The following is a 23,055-nucleotide window of genomic DNA, read 5'->3' on the forward strand; positions in this document are numbered from 1 at the left end:
GAGGATTCATGGCATCATAGAGATCTGCCAAACAGAAAAAGGCCCTTTGACCCCCAAGTCTGTGCTGGTCAGAATCAAGCACTTCACTATTTGGGTCACATTTTCCAGAACTTGGCCCATAGTCTTCAGAATGCTAGGAGGAGATGACAGTGCTGAAGGGGCAACTTAATATGTAAAGGGAGGATATGGTAGAGCAAGGAGGGGAAGTGGGAGTGGGGGGAGGGGTTGGAATCTTCAATTGCAAACAACTGGATCAGCGGTACTGGGGAATTGGGGTGGGTGAGAACATACAGAGACTGAGTGGGTGTGAGATAGCAACTAGCAAATGATAGACCTTAATTCACCTTCTTCCTGCATTGGATTGTGGACACCGCACTGACACTTTGGACTAGATGGTAGAACCTCATGTCATGGCCTCCTCTTGCAGTCCCGGGAGGGAAGAGGGCCTCCTTCCTTTGCACCACCCCACTTATCAGGACTTTTAGGATCCTGTGCACAGAGTGGGATGCCACTTTCTCCTGATCGGCTGTCGTGTGTGCAGTTATGTAGGACAACTCCAGAATGTTAATGTTTGACCATGGGCACAATTGCAATTGCAAGATGGCGTCAGGGATGCCTCTAATCTGGGATGTCTGGCCAGTGGTGAGCACTTGTGACTACTGTGAGTGGTAGATTCAGCTTGTTTGGACCAGAGAGACACCATAGGGGTGTGGCATGAGCTGGGTTTGGGATAATCACACATTGAGTTTCATTGAGGGTTTCTCTTTGTGAGATTTAATGAAAATGATATATTGCCAAAGTACGGGAAGTTTCAGGCCTCGGTTCTTATTGAGAAAGCTATCTTGAAGTTAATTAACAGCGCTCTTTACACTGTTATGATATCCCAAACATACCCAGGATCTGAGCTTGTTGCACGCTATTACTGTTATATTACATATACTGAACACATGGCACTGACTCCATTTCACTGTGAAAGGAAGCATTAGAAACAAGAGCCTTGTACAGAGATTTGTCATGATGTCATATCTTCAGGTACACTGCCTGTCTGGTTCTGGAACCTCCAAAATAACATAGCAGTGGAAGTGGTGGGTTTGTGCATTTTTGAAAGAGCCTTGCTAAGTTACTGGAGAACATCTTGTATATGTTACACACAGCCTGTTGGCGTTTTAATAAGTCTTACACTCTTGTTGGAACAATATTCCAGTGTTTGTGGTTGGTTGGAATTTGGCTTGTGTAGAACCATGCATAAAGGCTGTTTGCAGTGAGCTGAAAATTGGATAGTTTCTCTGAAGACCAGGCTCGTCCAGCTTTCGAAGTGTTGTTTTATGTCAGAAACGACAGGAGGGAAACATGGGAACGAAATAGCACGGGCAAAGAGCTCTGCTCTGGAACTTCTCAAATGCCCCCACCCCCCCTCGTGGTCTACAGTTTGATCCAAAATAGGAATGTCAGCTGTATAACATCACAGGGCTGTGGCCTTACCAAAGCTAGAAACTACTAGAAGCTTCACTGTAATGATTCACATGGTGTTGTACCAGCAACCACTCGTGTATGTGGCACCGGCTGTCATTAAACCTTTAAACAACAAATAGTTTTAAAAGCATGTGTTATTGTTGATTGGGTTTGATTAATACAGATGGAAGTTAAAGATTGATTTCACAGCAAACTCTTACATTGACTTTATAACAGTCATTAGAATATTTGAAATAAATATACTCTCCTGTATTATTGATATTTAGGATATGAAAATGGCCATTCTTATTTTCTGGTATGTATTAATGATTTACTTCAATTCCATTTTTAAAATCACATACACATTTATCACATTAAGCAGCAAAAAGCCAGTGAAATATTTCTAGTTTCGCTAACTTCCTGTGACTGCTGGTGAGTTATTTTGTGGTGGTGAATGTGAAAGCAAATGGGATGGGACTGGTGGCTAGTCCATGGGAGCTTTGGTATTGCCCAAGTGATCCTCAGACATCCAGGACTCAGAGTCGCTGTTTGAATGCCCTTTTTCAAGTCCTGCACTGTAGCAAGCATCCATTGAGAGTATAGTGGCCAGGGGTCCTGCTCCACAGTGATGTGCAGTTGCCTTTTGGGTGCTCCCAGGAATGTACTCCAAACCTTTACCAAAACCCTCCAATCAGAGGGGTCACCTGTTGTTGTCGTTGTCTCTGATCAGACCAGCTCTGAATTGGGATGAAATGGGTGGTCTTTCCCCACATACTATGGTAGAACCATTGAGCACTGAGGAATAATATTCAGCTCATTATGCCTGGATTAGCTCTAGGATTGTGATGGAAATTGTTATGCCTGCCTTCCCTTTCCCAGAGTTCCTTTCCACTTTAAGTTTTCCATTTTGTTTTGAAGATTTTCACTGAAGCCACCTTTCCGTAACGAGTTCCAGGTTAGATAGTTCCCCGTGTGGAAAAAAAACTTCCTCTCCCTCTTTTTTTTCCTATTTGTATGTTCTCTTGCACATAACTGAACATGTTTCTTTTCCCCCTTTGGTGATTGGGTGATTTCATCTACTAACCACCACCAGTAAATCACCCAAGTACCCAATTGTCTCTGGCTTTCTTATCAATTATTTTAAATCTGTGTCACCTAATTAGGAACAGAGGAGACCATTCAGCTCCTTAAGCCTATTACCATTACTTAACCATGCAATGATCTCCATCTTAAATTCATGCCTGGGGTGTCTTTGGAGAGGGGGCATGTGATGTCCATCACTGCTCTTGATTCTTTTAGAGAGAGGTGGGCACTACAGAGCTTACAGTGCTTTTTCCCTCCAACATCCATTTTGATATCGTCTCTTTCCTCTCTCCCCAAACCCCACCTCACTTTTCATGGAATATTAATTGGCTGCACAAGTGATTACTGGTGTGATTATTAGATGGGGTCACAAAACAAAAACCAAAGCCACAATGATGATGGTGGTGGAAGGCCACTCAGTTGGCCTTAACAGATATCTTTGCATCTTCTTTGGCCTCAGGTGCGGTTCCAGATAACTGAAGAATGGCCAATGTTGTTCCTTTGTTTAAGAAGAGAGACAGCACTAATCCAGGTAGTTACAGGCTGGTGAGCATGGTGTCAGCAATGAGGAGGCTGTTGCAGTAGATAATGAGAGAAAGGATTTATTTACATTTGATAATGAATGGACTTGTTAGTCATAGTTGCATGGGTTTGTGCAGGAAAGGTCATGTCTTACCAGTTTGATTGAGTTTTTGAGGAGGTGGCAAGAATGTTTGAGTGACGGGCAGTCGATGTGTTTACATGGACTTTAGTAAGGCATTTGGTAAGGTGCCCCCCTCATGGCAGGCTACTACAGAAGATAGAGAGTCTCATGGGATCCAAGGTGACGTGATGCTGGAAATTTGAAACAAACACAGAAAGCCCTGGAAAAATCTCAGCAGGTCTAGCAGCATCTATTGGATGAGAAGCAGAGTTAATGTTCCAAGACCAGGCTGAGTTCTGATGAAGAATTTTACCTGCTTTAGTGCTTACACGACGTTTTACACTGACTCAAGATTTAGTTTACTCTGTCAGGGCTTGCCAACATAAGTGCTTTTAAGTAAAAGTTGCAGGATTGCACTAATTTCATTGGTTTGAGAAGGTTTTTAATTTGTACTCTTTTAATTTTCCTCAGTGGTACAAGCACTGATCAGCTGGTTTGGGATGTACTGAGAAAGTGACAAATGTAACAAAATGAACCAGTTTAGGGTTCATCACAGCAAGTTATTTCCAGTGAAGTTAAAATATGGTGCTCACATTAAGGATTGGATATATTATTAAAAGTTCTTAGTTTTTATGATGAATCCATCCTCAGTGGCACTAATAAAACTTAACAGATTACTGCTCTTAAATACATTGTTTCTATTGGTACATATTAGAAAGTATCAACTGCTTCAGTTTGTGTTGCTGATTCATGGAAGATTTTCAGTTTGTGATCATACAAATTGAATTTATTTTCTTGTATTCATTTTGATGGGAAGTGGCGTTGCTGGTTGGGCTAACAGAGCAAAAGTGCAGATGCTGGAAATCAGAGTTCAGATTAGAGTGGTGCTGGAAAAGCAGGTCAGGGAGCATCCAAGGAGCAGGAAATTCAACGTTTCAGGCAAAAGCAGGGAGCCTCCAGGTGGAGTGATAAGTGGGGAGGGGGGGCTAACAGTCATTGCCCATCTCTAATTGCTCTTGAGAAGGTAATGGTGAGCTGTCTTCTTAAACTGCTGTAGACCACATGTTGTAGGTTTACCCGCAATGCTGTTAGACATCATAGAAATTGGTCCGACTGAATACCTTGCTCAGCTACTTCAGAGAACAGTTGATAGCCAACCACATTGATGTGGGTCTGGAGTCACATATGGGTCAGACCAGATGAAGATGAAAGATTTCCTCACTGAAGGACATTCGTGAGCTAGATGGGTTTTTCCGACAATCTGCAATGGTTTCATCATCATCATCAGAATTTTAGTTCCAGATTTTTAAAACATGAATTTAAATTCCACTATTTGCATAAATTCATTTGGAGTAAAGCAGAGATGCCATGAATTTGCATTGATGTTTCTGACTGTGCATAGTTATTGGTTAGACCCATATCAGGAGCAGCAACTTTAGATCACACACTCTGATCCTGCCATTGCCAATTGGAGCCCGTCTCCTGGTAACATGCATGAGAAAAGAAACCATTCACTCCTTGACTTCCCGTGTGAGGATTGAGACCTGCCCAGTACATATTGATGTCAGTGTTATCATGGATTATCAGGGGTGAAGGGGAAAGTCAACCTCACTCAAAATGGCTGCTCCAAGGCTGTCATAAGTCTGCAGTTACAGAGCATTAAACTGAGCAGTTTAAGACAATAAGAAATAAGAAAGGAGCAGGCTGATTGGCCCACAAGTCTGCTTTGCCATATTCCTGTATTCTCCTCCCTGTGGAAGGCAGATGAACTTAGGGCTTGGATTGTGCCTGGGAGTATGACATTATTGCCATCACAGAGACTTGGTTGAAGGAAGGGCATGATGTTCCAGGTTATAGATGGTTCAGACCGGACAGGGAGGGAAGTAAAAGAGGAGGTGGAGTTGCATTGCTGGCCAGGGGTGATATCACAGCTGGACTAAAGGAGGACACTATGGCGGTCTTGGGTAGTGAGGCATTATGAGTGGAGCTGAGAAATAAGAAGAGTGCAGTTACATTGTTGAGGCTGTGTTACAGACCTCCCAACAGTGAGCGTGAGGTAGAAGAACAAATAGGTTATGAATAGATGTAGAGGCAGTAGGGTAGTGGTGATGGGAGATTTTAATTTTCTCAACATTGACTGGGATACACTTAGCGTCAGAGGTCTGGATGGAGTAGAATTTATATGAAACGTCCAGGAGAGATTTCTAGAGCAGTATGTCAATAGTCCGACGAGGGAAGGGGCCTATTGGACCTAGTACTGGGGAACGAACCAGGACAGGTGATAGAAGTTGCGGTGGAGGATTTCTTTGGGAACAGTGACCACAATTCTGTAAGCTTTAGAATACTCGTAGATAAAGAAGAGAGTGGTCCTCAGGGAAGAGTACTAAACTGGGCCAAAGCCAATTATATTAAAATTAGGTGGGAGCTGGGAAATGTGAATTGGACACAGCTATTTGAAGGTGTGGGAGACTTTCAAAGATAGGTTAAAGATAGTGCAGGTAGCATCGAGGAGCTCCTCGATGCTGCCTGAACTGCTGTGCTCTTCAAGCACCATTGATCCAGAATCTGGTTTCCAGCATCTGCAGTCATTGTTTTTACCTTAAAGATAATTCAGGATAGGGATGTCCCGTTGAAGGCAAAGATAGGAAGGGCAAGATTTGTGAACCATAGATGACAGAAGAAATTGTGCGACTAGCCAAGAGGAAAAGGAAAGCGTACATAAGGTTGAGACAGCTAAGAACAGAACGGACCCTGGAGGAATATCGGAAGAGTAGGACAAGTCTTAAACAAGGAATCAAGCAGGCTAAGAGAGGTTATGAAATAGCTTTAGCCAACAGAATTAAAGAAAATCCCAAAGCATTTTATTCTTATATAAGAAGCAAGTGGGTAACTAGAGAAAGGATTGGTCCACTAAAAGATAATGAAAGAAGACTGTGTGCCGAACCTGAGAGAATGGGTGAGATTGCATCAGTGTTCACTGAGGAGAGGAACATGATGAATTTTGAGATTAGAGATAGAAGTTTGATTAGTCTGGATCATGTTGGCATAAGTAGGGAAGATGTGTTGGATAGGCTAGAGGTTATTGAGGTGGACAAATCCCCAGGACTGGATGGGATCTATCCCAGGTTGCTGAGGGAGGAAATAGCTAGGGCCCTGACAGATATCTTTGCGGCATTTTTAAACACAGGTGAGGTGCTGGAGGACTGGAGGGTAGCTAATGTTGTCCCCCTGTACAAAAAGAGTAGTAGGGATATTCCAGGTAACTACAGACCAGTGAGTCTGACATTGGTGGTGGGGAAGTTGCTGGAGAAGGTCCTGAGGGATAGGGTCTATTTATATTTAGAAAAGAATGAGCTTCTCAGTGGAAAGCAACATGGTTTTGTGCAGGGGAGATCATGCCTTACCAACTTAATAGAGTTCTTCGAGAAAGTGACCAAGTTGTTAGATGAAGGAAGGGCTGTTGATGTCATATACATGGACTTTAGTAAGGCGTTTGATAAGGTTCCCCATGGTAGACTAATGGAGAAAGTGAAGTCACATGGTGTGCAGGGTGTTCTTGTTCTAGCTAGGTAGATAAAGAACTGGTTGAGCAACAGGAGACAGATTTAGTAGTTAAAGGCAGTTTCTCGAAATGGAGAAAGGTGACCAGTGGTGTTCCACGGGGATCAGTGTTGGGGCCACTGTTGTTTGTAATATACATAAATGATCTGGAAGAGGGCACTGCTGGTATGATCAGCAAGTTTGCAGATGACACCGTGGGCGGCACGGTGGCACAGTGGTTAGCACTGCTGCCTCACAGAGCCAGAGACCCGGGTTCAATTCCTGCCTCAGGCGACTGACTGTGTGGAGTTTGCACGTTCTCCCCGTGTCTGCGTGGGTTTCCTCCAGGTGCTCCGGTTTCCTCCCACAGTCCAAAGATGTGCAGGTCAGGTGAATTGGCCATGCTAAATTGCCCGTAGTGTTAGGTAAGGGGTAAATGTATGGGTGGGTTGCGCTTCGGCGGGGCGGTGTGGACTTGTTGGGCCGAAGGGCCTGTTTCCACACTGTAAGTAATCTAATCTAATCTAATCTAATCAAAGATTGGTGGAGTATCAGAAAGCATAAGGGACTGTCAGAGAATACAGGAGGATATAGATAGACTGGAGAGTTGGGTGGAAAAGTGGCAGATGGTTTTCAATCCAGACAAATGTGAGGTGATGCATTTAGGCAACTCTAATTCTAGAGCGAAGTATACAATGAATGGAAGAGCCTCGGGAAAAGTTGATGGGCAGAGAGATCTGGGAGTGCAGGTCCATTGTAGCCTGAAGGTTGCTGCACAGGTGGATAGAGTGGTCAAGAAAGCATATAGTATTGAGTATAAGAGCTGGCAAGTCATGTTAAAATTGTACAAGACATTGGTTCGGCCGCATTTAGAATATTGTGTACAGTTCTGGGTGCCACATTACCAAAAGGATGTGGACGCTTTGGAGAGGATGCAGAGAAGGTTTACCAGGATGTTGCCTGGTATGGAAGGTGCGAGCTATGAAGAGAGGTTGAGTAGGTTAGGTTTATTTTCACTAGAAAAAAGGATATTGAGGGGGGACCTGATTGAGGTTTATAAAATCATGAAGGGTCTAGACAGGGTGGATAGATACAAGCGTTTTCCCAGGGTGAAGGATTCAATAACCAGAGGTCACACTTTCAAGGTGAGAGGTGGAAAGTTTAAGGGGGATCCACGTGGCAAGTGCTTCACACAGAGGGTGGTGGGCATTTGGAACACGTTATCAGCAGAGGTGGTAAAGGCAGGCATGGTAGATTCATTTAAGATGCATCTGGACAGATGCATGAGTTGGTGGGGAGCAGAGGGATACAGATTCTTAGGAATTGACCGACAGGTTTAGACAGTACATTTGGATCGGCTCAGACTTGGAGGGCCGAAGGGCCTGTTCCTGGGCTGTAAATTTTCTTTGTTCTTTGTTCTCTTTAACCCTTGATTCTACTAGTGATCAAGAAGCTATCAATCTCAGCATTAAATATACACAAAGACTCTGCCCCCACAGCTCTCTGTGGCAGAGATCCAAAGACTCACAATCCTCTGAGAGAAGAAATTCCTCCTCATCCCGGTCTCAAATTGGCACCTCTTTATCCTGAGACCATTCCCTCTGGTTCGAAACTCTCCCATGAGGGGAAGCATCCTCTCAGCATTTACCCTGTAAAACTTCTTGAGAATTCTGTATGTTTTAATGAGATCACCTCTCATTCTTTGAAACTCCAGTGAGTAGAGTCCCAACCTGTTTAGCTTTTGCTCAAAAGACAATCCCTCCGTCCCGGGGGTCATTCTAGTGAACCATCTCTGAACTAGTTCCAATGAAATGGTACCTTTTCTTTAATAAGGGGACCAAAACTGCTCACTGTCCTCCAGATGTGGTCTCTCCAGCACCTTGTACTGTTGTATTTCCCTACTTTTATATGCCAACCCCTTTGAAATAAGGGCCAGCCTTCCATTAGCCTTCCTGACTCTCTGCTGCACCTGGGTGCTAGCTTTCTGTTTCATACACAGGTACCCCCAAGTCACGTTGTGAATTAGAATTAGGTTTTATTATCAAGTGTATTCAAGTACAGAGACACAAGAGGACAGTGAATAGTTTACAGTGCTGCCATTCACAGGTAAAAGGTACTTAGGCAAAGTGTAGAAAAATAAGAAATAAGTGACCAGTTCCAAATTACAGTTCTTCTTTAGCCTGTAGTTGGTCCACACTGGGTTGTCCCCACGAGGGCTCTGGGTTCGATCTCTCCTCAGCACTGTGCTCAATCTCTTGATCCCCACACCTCCACATTGCCGACCGCCATCCTTTCTCTCCTGTACTGGGTTTGATGTCTCGATCCCTGCCAGTAGAGTCCAGCTCTTGTGCCACTCCGGGCCCCCAGCCACTTGCACGATCCCATCGATCTGCTCTGGCACGACCAGCAAAGAGCCCTCTCTGGGCACCCAGCTGCTGCTGCCACCACCTCTGCCTCTAGGAACAAGCTCCTTCAGAAGGTAAGTACAGAGGGGAAAAAAAAGTGAGAAAAGAAGAAAGAAGATCAGTTGGAGCTTTCTGTAGTTTTTTCTTCAAAAAAATAATTTTTTTGTTCTCCCTTTCAAAATGAACAACTTCAATATACTCCTTTTGCCAACTTTTTGCCCACTTAATATAACCCATCAATATCTCTCTTTAAGCTGCTTGCATTCCTCTCACAACTTGACATTCCACCATTGTTTATGTTATTTGACAAACTCCGGCCTCTAAATATCCCAATACCTGGCACTGCTGAAAGACCACGGTGTTTGAGGACAGCTTTACAGTCAGGTAAGCACATTTGAAGTGTCAGCGCTGCCGAAATGTGCACAGCAAGCACCCACAACCAGCAATGTGATAATGACCAGATAACCTGTTTCAGTGCAGTTGGTCGAGAAATAAATATTGTTCACTTCTCGACCAACTGGAGGAAAGCTCTCCAGCTCTTGCTCAGGTTGTGCTGTGCAACGTTTTACATGCAACCAAGAGGTCAGGCTGGGTCACATGTTAACAACTCATTTAAAGGACAGCCCTTCTGACAGTGCAGTGCTGCTTCAGTGTCAGCTGTGATTTTTCTGCTGAAGTCCTGGAGTGAGTCTTGAACCCAAAGCATTTTGACTCTGTATTCAGATTGCAACCGTGCGCTATGTTGCTATCTCCATATTGGGTGTCTAAGGGGTTATGTAGGGTGTCAGATGGGTGGATAGCCATCAATTCTTGTGTATTTCACATAGGTACCCCATGTTGTTGGAACATTTCTCATTTCTGTGTTCAATATATTTTCCAACAGGAATGACGTGTCAGGCCAGAAGCTCATACTCTGACTCGGAGGTTCTGTGGGGACATCGATTCAACCCAGTGTTGACTTTGGAGAAGGATTTTTATGAAGTGGATTACAACAGTTTCCATGAAACCTATGAAACAAACACCCCAGACTGCAGCGCTAAGCAAATGGCAGAGATGCGGAAGGCAGGCCTGCTCCTATCAGAACTGTCATTCCCACGCCATCCAAGTCAGGTGCAGGAGGAGGAAAACCCTGACAGAGAAGACTACATCAGTACAAGCAATCCTGCTGCCAAGACAGAAGAATTGCTGCCTTTCTCTGCAACCGAAGACTCTGAATATTGTCCAGGGTTTTCCGCAAGGTTTGTACAGGGACTCGAAGAAGCACAGAAACTCTAGTGAGTTGGGGATACCCCTGAATGCCACTGTTCCATGACTTATTGACCAAACTAGTGATTAACAACACAGCTGAGCAGAATGCAAGGTGGATGTGTGCATATGTGTTAACTTATGGAAGCTCAACATTCTACTCATCATGTGCAGAGTGAATCAATCAGAATTAGGGACTGGACTAGCATAATTTGTACATAATGAATAAATGTCACCATTTCATTCTGTACCTGCTGATTTCTTACTGGGCACCCACTGTATATTTGACTTCTGGGGTTGGGGCTATTCCAAGATGGTGAGTACAAGATGGAAACTGAAGAGCTGACAAAGGCTGGGACTGGACACATAGATAGTGCAAGTTCCTCTAGAGAGTCTAGTTCACTCCGTGTCATTAGCAACATCCCTGCCATTGATACAACAATCTGCTCTTTACACTGATTCTCATTAGACTCTGGTCATGGTGCACTTTCTATTGATAGAATATAAAACAGGGAAGTGTCCCTCTCTTTCTCATGGAGAGGTTGGGTGAGTGAGCTGTGATCAAATCAATTGGCCCAACCTCTCCCTTCCCCTCCCAACCCTGTCACCTTAGCACACCAGTCCTATGAGCTGTCGATGTTCTGAATGATTCAGGTTGCTGCTGACCTCGATTCGTGAGATTAGACACACAACCAGGCCAGCCCTGTGCACCTCTTATTTAGCTCACCTTCATGGACACTGCATGGAGTATACATCAGTTTGAAGGACCTGATGGTTAACTCAGTGCAGCATTTGATTTATCCAGCTGGTTAGTCTGGGAGCACCAAGTCCTCTTCATGTCTTGCCAAGCCTGTTCACTTGTTTTAGCAGCTCAGGACTCACCCTCTGTGCAGGATAAGGTGGTTGGGTTTGAGTGATTTCCCAGAATGATAGCAATATCTCTTGAAATCTGAGCTTGAACCAGCTCTACCACAGTCTGCGAGATTTGAATTTGAGTGGTTGCTCACACAACCCAGCCCTGGGTGTTCAGACACTGAAAGCTGCCATCTTCTTCTGATTGCTCCCTGATGGAAAATTCCTGGTGAAAAGCAGGTGGCATTTATAATCTAATTTGCATTTCCTCCCCTATCCTGTAGCCTTGTCCTTATAGACGTGATCGAAGATGGCAATAGAACAAATCTTTCTGTCTGTCCCTCTCCGTTCCCTTCCTTTATCTCTTTGGTCAGTGTTTCTCAATGTCCCTAGATGATGGTGAGAGGAAATTACAGAAGCGCTATCGCACAGGATCCATTCAGCCCATCTTATCTGCACCTGCTTTCTGAATGAGCAATTCACCTAGCGCCACTTGCCCACCTACTCCCCATGGCTATTTTCACATAATAAGCCAATTTCCTCTTGAATGTCTCAAATGAGTCTGTCTGCACATTCTAGATCCTAACTACTCACTGCATATCAACCTAGTTTCCTCATGTCGCCATTACTTTTGTAAATCCTCTTGATCTCGGTCATTCAGTCAGCAGGAAGAGTGTGTCTGCTGTGTCCAGACTGCTCTATTTTAAACACCTCTATCAAATTTCCTCTCAACCTTCATTTTTCCCAAGGTGAACTTCTCTCGATTGAAGTTCCTCTTCCAGGGAACTATCTGATGAATCTTTTCTGCAGGCTTTCTGATGCTGTCATATCTGTCCTGAAGTGTCCAGAGTTTTATGCAATCCTCCATTTGAGGCCTGTTTTTAATTAAGACACCAGGTTTTCCATCCTGAAGTTTCTCCCATCAATCCATTCCAAGCTGTCCTATTGGAATACAATACAAGGAAACTCCTCTTATTTATCATTCCATTCAGAAGGGGGGGAGGCTGAAGGGATTTTACACACAATACAAAAAACTCAGGTTTACTTTTCAGGACCTCAGAGTATCCCATGGTCAATGAAGTCAGTAAAAAGAAAACTTAGCTCCCCATTTCAGAACAGCAGGAGATAAACCAAGGTGTCAAAACAAAACAATTATAGGGGATGCTGAAGATCTGAAATAAAACAGAGAGTGCTTGAGAAACTCAGCAGGTCAGAAGCTAAGTCATATTGGACTCAATCTGAACTCGATTTCTCTCTGCCAGATGTTGCCAGACCTCCTGAGTTTCTCCAGCACTTCCTGCTTTCATTTATCATAAACCAAGGGGTTTTTTTCTCAGCGTACCTCCATTTCTCTCTCTTTCTCTAGAAAGAGAGAGAGAGAGAGAGAGAGAGCTGCAGTTACAAGGTGAGCCGTCAAATATGGGATTACTATTAGAGAGACACTGGGTGAGAGATGAACCTGTTTCAGTGGAGTCAATATTGGGCAGAGTGCCTGAGTGCTTCCTAACATTGACATTGAGTTATCAAGATATCAAAAAACCCATTGATAATGTAAATTTTGCATTTTGTTGTGGTCAGTTTGTGAGGATACAGACTGTTTTGTGTAAAATATTTCCTACTATTTTTTCCAACTACTTTGAATATCTTCCTAGTTATTCACTATTGTTAATTGTGATGAAGTGGACATATTAGCTGACTAGCGGACATTGATGGAGCCCATCTCACTCTGAGTACTAGCAGCTACAGCACTCAGTCGAGATGCAAGATTTGATGCATTGTTCAACTTTTGAAAAATTAGACCCACTACCTACCTGCCTGGAACAAGCATGGGTAAGGTGTGTAAAGTGTAAATAGTTCAGCTTGGCATTTTGCTAAGTGATCTCACCCTCATAGTTTCCAATATTTTCATGTGTAAAGTTAATTTAGAAAATACTGCTGAACATCTAAGGAAATTTAACCACGTAGATTGAGACCAAAATTTATTGTTCTGGCAAAGTGCCAAGTGGTGATTGATCCTGTGAAATTTTGCAGCATAATATGGTAACTAGGATGCTCATGCAAGTTCCAGGATCACATTACACAACTCAGACTCTTGACTTCTGTGAAAAATTGAATGCACTGACTGTGGCAAGCTTACGTTGAGAGTGCAGTGGGATAGAGCTGTAACCAGCTGGACACTGATTATACTTCACAATGTTGTACAGAGAAAAACTGAACAATACAAAAATGCATGTTTCACAGAGTTGAACCTGATATTTTCTAAAAGGCCTTGAGGCACTTTTTCCATGTATTTTTGTCTGTATATTCAATCTCTGAACAAAAGAAAAATAAATTCTGGAAAGATTTCACATATTTTATTTAATAAAGTAGTTCTTGCAAGTTAAAATTGACTAAAAGTTTTTGTTCTGTCAGAAGGTAAAACATCGACAATATTCCATCACTTTTGGGTTGAATGGAACGTCTATGGTTTCGAACCTTATCCCAAATTGGAGCAATGAGGTCAGTTGGCAGAAGCAGGGGTAATGGTGAAGCTTGCATTGGTGAAGCATATTGGCACAGTCAGTTCCACTTTACAGAGGGCACCCAAGGTTCAATGGATTGAGATTAAAAAGAGTTTTAAAAACTTCAGCTTCAAAGTGAGTCTGGAGGAAAGGCATTGAAAGGAACGCATTGTCTCCATTTGATTATCAATAAGCATACATTCTGCAACCTCAAGAACACCTGTTGGAAATCTGACAACTCAATAATTGGAATACAAGTTTCTATACCACATCGTCGAAATCCAACCAATCCATCTATTGTCTTCAATGCAGCTTTGTGACCCGATTCAACCAGCCCCTGTATTAGATTAGATTACTTACAGTGTGGAAACAGGCCCTTCAGCCCAACAAGTCCACACCGACCCGCCGAAGCGTAACCCACCCAGACCCATTCCCCTACATTTACCCCTTCACCTAACACTACAGGCAATTTAGCGTGGCCAATTCACCTAACCTGCACATTTTTGGATTGTGGGAGGAAACCAGAGGAAACCCATGCAGCCACGGAGAGAATGTGCAAACTCCACACAAACAGTTGCCTGAGGCGGGAGTTGAACCTGGGTCTCTGGTGCTGTGAGGCAGCAGTGCTAACCACTGTGCTGTCGTGCCGCCCATTGCTGAGGTCCATGCTCTTACCACTCCCTAGGTGAAGATGTACATCCTGAATTTACTAGAGACTAACGTTATTCACTTTAGTTTTGACACTGCCATGTGGGAACAGCTTCCCTGCTGACCTTAATGATCTTAAAAATATCTCTCATATCTTCCTTCCTCAGTCTTTTCCAGGGAGAAGAATTCTAGACTGAAGTAAAGTCATAGAGAGTAGAGGCTGCTCTGTGACTCGAGAGAGAGAGATGCATTGAATTTAACTCGACAATCACTACACCACACTTCATGGTGATCAGCAGTGGTACAAGAACTGAACCCATTCTGTTGGCATTAGTCTCCATCACAAACCAACCATACAACCTGGTGAGGGAACCATCTCACAAATTCTAGTCTGTTCAGGTTGTGAAGGCAGCCCAGGAGTACCTATCAAGCCTGTTAGGTTTAAAGCAGGCAGTAATACTGGGCAAGTCACATTCCAAAGTGAAACCTGGCTTGACAGACTGTAGGTTTGATTTTTGCAATGTGGTTACTGTGGGTCAGTAACCGAACATATTCATGATAGGCTGCCAATGTACTTCTAACAAAAAAAATTTATTACACGTAGAAGAAAAAATAATACAAACTATTTTACACTATATGAAGAAGATTTGAAATGGTCTTATTACAAATTTCCTTTCCAAAGAATTCAACCTTTTTACCGTCACAAAAACTGCACAGATCCTCGAACACCAGTGAAGGGTATTCCTGTTTCCATCTTAAAGTTCCTTGTTGCCATTTGTACTTTGTTTCTTTCTGGAAAATGCCTGCATTTATATGATGCTATATTCTTTAGTTAACATTTCTATGTGAAATCCTGAAGCTGCTCACATGCCTTGTTTATTCCTAAAAATGTGTTTCTCACACCCATACATTCAACAGCCTTGTATGTCTTCCTATATGACATGTTAAAGCTAATTCTGTGGCTGTTCTCTTACTAAATTCTAAACAACTCAGGACTTTCTCTGCCGTAATTATTTTGGAGACTGATGAACTACAGAGTGGCACAGTGGCACAGTGGTTAGCACTGCTGCCTCACAGCACCAGAGACCTGGGTTCAATTCCCACCTCAGGCAACTGTCTGTGTGGAGTTTGCACATTCTCCCCGTGTCTGTGTGGGTTTCCTCTGGGTGCTCCGGTTTCCTCCCACAGTCCAAAAATGTGCAGGTTAGGTGAATTGGCCATGCTAAATTGCCTGGAGTATGAGATGCAGGGGAATGGGTCTGGATGGGTTCCTCTTCAGAGGATCAGTTGTTGGGCCAAAGGGCCTGTTTTCATACTGTAAGTAATCTAATCTAATAGAGTATGGAATCAGCTGCCAGAGGAAGTGGTGGAGGCTGGTACAATTACAATATTTAAAAGGCATCTGGATAGGTACATAAATAAGGAGGCTTTAGAGGGATATGGAACTAGATTAACTTAGGATATCTGGTTGGCATGGACAAGTTGGACCGAAGAGTCTATTTCCATACTGTACATCTCTATGGCTGTGACTATTCATCATGTGCTAGAGTGGAATTTTCACACATTTATCAAACCTTTTCTCTGAATGATCTGCTGCTCTCTGAAAGAAACCTGCACACTCACTAACCTTCTGACTGGTTCTGCTTTTCCAAGAGATGCCATTGCTGTCCCTGTGTCATGGACACCTTCTTACTAGACAACTGCCCTTTTTTTAACCTTCTTGCTTTCTAGATCACTGAATATTGAACATTGAACTGTTAAAGGCCCCATTTAATTTGATGTAACCAAACTCTAAACAACCCAGTCACACTCACTGACCTCAAAAGTGAATCTAACATTATGACCTTCTCGTCTTATTGCAAAATCTAGAAATATACATTAAATGTACGGCTATCCATTTCAGAATTCATTTTTCTGAATAACAACATAGATTTAGGGTGAGAGGAGAAAGATTTAAAAGGGACATAAAGGACAACTTTTTCATGCAGGAGATAGTGCGTGTATGGAATAAGCTATGAGAGGAAGTGGTGGAGACTGGTGTTATTACATTTAAAAGGCATTTCGATGGGGACATGACTAGGAAGGGTTTAGAGAGATATGGATCAAGTGCTGGTAAATGGGACTAGATTAATTTAGGATATCTGCTTGGCATGGATGAGTTGGACTGAAGGGTCTGTTTCCATGCTGTCTATCCCTATGACTATGACTATGTGCAAGAGTGAAATTTTCACACATTTAGCGCTGCACTGGAAACTCACCCTTCAATATGGTGCAGCTAAAGGGAGAATCGGTCAGAGTGAGAAGATCAAAGCAGCTGGGCGGCACGGTGGCACAGTGGTTAGCACTGCTGCCTCACAGCGCCTGAGACCTGGGTTCAATTCCCGCCTCAGGCGACTGAGTGTGTGGAGTTTGCACGTTCTCCCCGTGTCTGCGTGGGTTTCCTCCGGGTGCTCCGGTTTCCTCCCACAGTCCAAAGATGTGCAGGTCAGGTGAATTGGCCATGCTAAATTGCCCATAGTGTTAGGTAAGGGGTAAATGCAGGGGTATGGGTGGGTTGTGCTTCGGCGGGTCGGTGTGGACTTGTTGGGCCAAAGGGCCTGTTTCCACACTGTAATGTAATCTAATCTAATCAGCTGGTGCAATGAATATTTCACTTTTATTTAAAACCCCTTTTCAGTCATAGCAGGCTTATGATTATTAAAAATTCTTTCACAATAATCCCTGGTTAAGTCCAGCTTTTATTGGTAATTTCTGATTTCCCTTGATCTGAGTGGTTTGCTAAACCATTTCTTAGCAGTTAAGAGTCAACTGGACTGCTGTGAGCCTGGAGTGACATGTAGGTCAGACTAGGTAAGGATGATAGATTTCCTTCCATCGAGGTCATTAGTGAACCCGATGTTTTGTTTTACAACAATCACAGTCGTGATGGTATCACCAGAATTTACTGAGTGAAATTAAATTCCAGATGGTGGGATTTTAACCCACACTCCACGATGCTTTAAAATACTCAACCATGTATCTTATCACTATTCCTCCATCTACCACCAACCACCTCCCTTCATCCCCTCACCCCCACCATCCTGCCTCCCCCTCCCACACCACCTGACAAAATATAGTTCAGAAACAGGACAGGATCATCTGTGGTGGATTGTGAGGCAGTTGAGAACAGATCTGGAGCACCATCAGTAAAACTAGTGAGTTACATGAGACTGTGAAATAAACAGCAATAACAGAGACCTGGCTCAAACAAGAGGAAGGCTCACCTCTTAATATTCCTGCCTGCAAACTATTTAACAAAGATATGGGATGGTTACAAAAAAGGCACAGGATGACAGTTTAGAATATCACAACAATAGAAAGGAAGTAGTTAAGAATGGATAAAGTGAATATATTTTGTTAAAATAAAGATATTGGACTAACTAATACACTGATGGGTTTATACCTTTTGAGTCCTGAGTACAAGGCAGGTGCAACCCAGGCAGAAAAAGGAGGCAAATCGTGTATCAGGTCAGGATTCCTGGAGATGCCTGACTGAGAGACCAGAAATCCATTTGCTGTTGAAACTCCTAAACCCCAAAGAGAATATTATTGATTGATAACTCTAACTGACCTATGCTATGAATTTTATAATGTTTGTTCACACAAGGTAAAGAGTAAACTTGGGAAAATGTGGTTGTCCCTGGAATGGATATGTAACTATAAAAATTTTACTTTGGCTCACTCAAAATCCAGACCATGAGCTGAATGGAATGTGATTTTTTTTTTGGCAAAGTGAATGTTTCATCAAGTTTCTCAAGGATTTCTGTCCATGCGATCGAGTGAGGTCTCTTGCTGCATTGTACCAAATTCACCTCTTTCATTCCCTACTGGCTCCTATGATGTCCATCTCACCCAGTCCGAGCCCCATTCTATAGCCCACTGTTCCCTGAATAACTTGCCATTAAATGGATACCTGCCAAAAGACCAGCATCCCTGGTATCTACACGATCTTTAGAAATCCAACCTTGTCCATTACTAGCAACCACATGACACAGCAGCCAAAAACCCACACTGCCCATGGCACACAACCGGTATGGCTGACACTTCCTCACATATACCACCCCATTCTCTCCCCTTATCAAACGTTAATCATCAGGCCACACAGTTTTCCTGTCCTTAGCTTCATCCTGCCTAATCACAGTGTCTCAATCGCTGCTATTCTGCCCGCAATGCCCACTGGAGACCCCAGTTTGTCATCGTCCACTGGGGCACATCATATCAGGAAAAGCAGTCAGACAATTCCAGACATGAGCTTTTATTTACACACAGCAAAGGTGAACACAAGCAAACAAGCAATGATTGCAGTTCACCCCCACAATGCAAACCGTACGCTGGTACTATGCCCAGTGGCGATTATACATTCCATGATGGTCTGCTGTACCCAGCTCACAGTGACCGGAACCGGGGCTCAATCAGCTCCTGTCAGGTTTGTAGCATCCGGTACAGTTGGGCTCTGACATGGACAGGGAGAGCTCCCTCCTCCTCAATGTCCTCATCCTCCACCTCCTCGGAAAACAGCACCCATCCCCTCAGTGTCCATCACATCAGCTCATTGCCTGCACCGATTGTGTAGGGCAAAGCACACCAGGATGATGCAGCACACTCTTCCCAGACTGTATGGAGGACACCCCCCCCCCCCCCACAAGACCGGTCCAAGCAGTGGGACTACATCTTCAGCAGCTCCATTGGCCGTTCCCCCAAGGCCCTGCTCGAAGGATGGGCAGCATCATATCCATGCTCCTTATCTGTCAGGGGATTGTGTGATAGGTCATGAAACGTAGTCACTGTGGGTTAATCTTCTCCCCCAGTACCCAGCCCATTAAGGCCCTGGGACCCTCAAACATACCAGGTACATGAGAGTGCTGCAGGATGTAGGGGCTTTGGTATCTCCCAGGGTGGTGGGCACACACCTCCAGGAAGTGGTAACGGTGATCACAGATCACCAGAACATTAATGGAATGGAACTCCTGCCTGCTGATGAAATCTGCACATTGTGATATGGCCCTCTCAGTGCCATGTGTATACAATGAGGAAAGTCAGTTATGTTCCTGAAGCCGACTGCACAGGCTGCAGCACTGGCCTCATCATCGGGAAACAAAATGAGTCAGGGTGGTCTTCCAATGCTGACATTACTCACCACCCTGATGCATTGTGGGTACATGACTGAGAGATCCTACTCAGGTCAGCCATCACTCCCTGGAAGGAGGCAGCCACAGAGACACTCAAAGCTACTGTCCCCTTCACAGCGTCAGGGAGAAGATGGCCTCCCGTTCCTGTGGCCCTCAGGTCTACCTCCAGCATCTGTCACAGTGCTATCACAGTGTTTCAGGACAAATAAAGCCTGTATCAACACCATGCCTCACTCATCCTGAGGAAATGGAATCAGGAGCAAAGACTCTCTGCCTTTTGTAGTCCTCAATATTGAGGGGCCCTGCAACAGTGATGCATTCCTGGGCTGGGTTTACTCTCCATGGTAGCTTGTTGCTGCTCCTGGGCTTCGTATTGGTCCCAACCCTCCACCTTCACCTTATCAAGAAGGTAGCCACCAGTGATCAACATCCCCCTAACGGCATGGCACAGGACTCTCAGTAGAAGTGTGGTCTACATTGGGAACACGAGGAGTGAAAGAAGATCTTGGGTCTCAGAGGAGATATTGGTGGCATTGCCTGCAGATGAGGACTGCATACATCCCTTCACACAGTGAGACATACAGTGAGCCAATAACACCATTCATTCAGCCTCAGCCTCAGAATGGGCACCAACTTGGCGAAGGTGCTGCACTGACTGAGTGGCCAAGACATTCTATTAAAAGACAATGCCAGCTGCACTCCAATCCACTTCCCATCCTAGAGCCACATCAATCCTGAAACTTTCCATTACATTCAGCCCAGACCATCGTTACACTCTCACGACAGATGATGAAGTGATGGTCTCTATGTCTCATAGCCCTTCTGGAAGTTTTACAATCAATGGGATGTTACTGGCCAGCACTTGCCTCTTTTTAATTCACTGGTGCTCATGCCAGTATCATTGAGATGGCAATGCTTCATTTGCAAGGACAAATGACATGAAGCAAATTGCCTTTGACCTTTGTTTAAACCCTAAGCACACTCACTCTGCACTGCAAATGGCCACAAAAATGAGTGCGAATGAATTGTACTTGTAGTTTGCAATCAAATGCTTCCTGTATTTGTTGCTTCAGTAAAGGCCCTTCAGCCCATCACATCCACATCATTCAAAAACAACCAACTGACTATTCTAATCCTATTTCTCAGCATTTGGCCCATAGCCTTGTATGCTTTGGCATTGCAAATGTACCTGTAAATACTTCTTCACTAGTTAGGAGGCTTTCTGCCTCTACTACCATTACAGGCAGTGAGTTCCAGTTTCCCACCACCTTCTGGATGAAAAATCTTTTCCTTACGTTTCCTCTAAATCGTCTGCCCCTTACACTGAATCTATACCCTCTGGTCATTGACCTCTCCATCAATAGGAAATGCTCATTCCAATCTATCCTATCTATGAACCTCATATGTTTATACAATTGTATCATGCCCCTCTCAGTCCCTGTCTGTCCAATATCTGTTCATAACTGAATCTCTCCAGCCCAGGCAGCATCCTGGTAAATCTCCTCTGCATCCTCTCCTATCACATCCATCCCATGGTATGGATTCCAGAACTGCACTCAATATTCTAGCTGTGGCCTAACAAATGTTTAGTTTAGTTCTAGCATAATGCTCTTAAACTCTATGCGTTGGCTAATAAAGGCAAGTATCCCATATGCCTGCTTAAACACTTTGTCCAACTGTTCTGATACTATAATGAACCAGTGTAAATGCACACCAAGGTCTTTCTGATGCTCAGTGCTTCCCAGGGCCCTACCATTCGGCATGTATTCCCCTGACTTGTTTGTCCTTATTCAGTAGTCCCCCTGTACCCACGGGGGATATGTTTCAAGACCTATCACAGAAGCCCGAAACCATGATAGGTGCGAACCCATTCATTTCAATGGGAAATTTCCTTCCTGGCAGCCCCCTGGTCCCTGGTTCTGGAACGTTCCCTGTAATATGTTTGGGCCACGGGAAAATGCGGGTTACTGAAACCACAGAAACCGACTCCGCAGATACGGTGGTCACCCTTTCCCTTGACTTACCCCTTACACATCTTGAACCAAGCTGACAAATATCTCTGTTTTTTCCCCTCTCTAGCTTTGACTGTCCCACCCTTTTTAGCATTTAGCCTGTCCTTGTTGAACCCTGCACCAGAGGTCTATCATTCCGAAAAGTCCTGCAAACAGATCAGAGAGGTGGCATTAGGATCCTCAGGGATTTGTAATTGTCAGATGACAATGCTTGTGTAAAAGGGGTGCCCAGGATGCTGCCCTGTGATCCTGTTACATGGTGACCAATAGGAAGCTCTCGGCAGTGAGCTGAAATCGCCAGATACCCAATCCAACTTGCACAGTGGGCATTCTCAGCATCTCGTTTGCTCACTGCCGATGGTAAGTTGAAAAACTGCATATTAATGAGGTGAGATGTGTATAGGTAGTTAATAAGGTTGTTAACAAGCAATAATCCATTTGATAGGCAACTCACCGCTGCCTAGTGAGAATCTCATGCCAACATCCAAACCTCTGACGTTGAGATCAGCCTCGTTGAATCTGCCATATTTCTCATAATAACTCCTGTCATTCAGACCCCTATAAAGATCCACCCTATCAGATCTTACAAGGGAATTTAGATTGTGCCCCAACATCTAACAATGGACAAGGGATAATGGTAGTGTGTGAATTGTAAGCTGGATGGCCTTACACATCTTATTGTAGCTGGAAGGAGATCCCACTGAACTGAAACTAGCCGATTAAAAACCCCAGCTCAGCACCCAGCTGCCCCTGTGGCTGATTCCTGCCGAGGTTGGTTGTCCCACAGGCAGCGCACACCTGGCCCCAACTGGGCAAAGCTGGGAACTTTCCCAATTCCCGCTATTTGCCTCAAGGATGAAATTCCAGGCCTCATTCAGTTGATTTTGTTTAGGGCTAACATTATAATACTTCCATAATGTGTTATAAAATGTGTGATCTCGATAATTTATTCTTCAATTTGCATTTTTCAGTTTGAACTAGTGGCATATCTGAAGGGGTTTAATGATTAACCTGTAAGTATTTCTCTAGCCATGGTAATATGTTTTAAAAAGCAGTCTGAGAGAGATAGTTTTGGAAGCAAATGGGAATTTTTGCACTGAGGCAATTTACAAGCAGATACAGTCGAAAGTGTAGTGCTTTCAGCTCTCAGAAAGTTCTGGACATTTCGGGGGTCTTAGGGGAAATAGTTTGGTTAGAAAGGGTTTTTTTCAAGCTTCAGTTTGTATGTTTCTGTGGAAGGTGTCGCTGGGTGTATAAAGCAGCTGCTCCTGAGAAAACAGGAAGATAGTTTGGAATTCTTGGATTCTTAGTGTGAGGAGTTCATTTAGAATTAGAATTGTTTTATTAAAACCCTGGAGGGATTTTGTGAAGCTGTAAAATTCTAGGTTCAGGTGAAGCAAGGGAGAAGCTTTCAGATTCTCAAGACCAAGAATGGAAGCCACTGCTAAGTCAACCCCTAAATGGGATAAGGAAGGGTTTTCTCACTATTGTTTGAGTGCTGTAATG

At 43.9% G+C, this 23,055-nt stretch overlaps 1 protein-coding gene across 2 annotated transcripts in view; it reads left to right on the plus strand.

The window, feature by feature from the left end:
• LOC122540754 (G protein-activated inward rectifier potassium channel 4-like) overlaps positions 1 to 13,600 on the plus strand; it is a 55,197-nt gene extending 41,597 nt beyond the window's left edge. For both annotated transcript variants that reach the window (XM_087976500.1, XM_043676931.2), the window contains exon 3: positions 10,007 to 13,600. In XM_087976500.1, coding sequence (XP_087832626.1) covers positions 10,007 to 10,398 — 392 coding nt within the window. In that variant the 3' untranslated portion in view covers positions 10,399 to 13,600. The remainder of the gene's footprint in view (positions 1 to 10,006) is intronic.
• Positions 13,601 to 23,055: the final 9,455 nt, after the last annotated feature.

This window comes from Chiloscyllium plagiosum, unplaced genomic scaffold, assembly GCF_037043375.1.
Source record: "Chiloscyllium plagiosum isolate Xiang-an unplaced genomic scaffold, Cpla_swu_hap1 HiC_scaffold_29, whole genome shotgun sequence".
In the NCBI taxonomy this organism is placed as follows: domain Eukaryota; kingdom Metazoa; phylum Chordata; class Chondrichthyes; order Orectolobiformes; family Hemiscylliidae; genus Chiloscyllium; species Chiloscyllium plagiosum.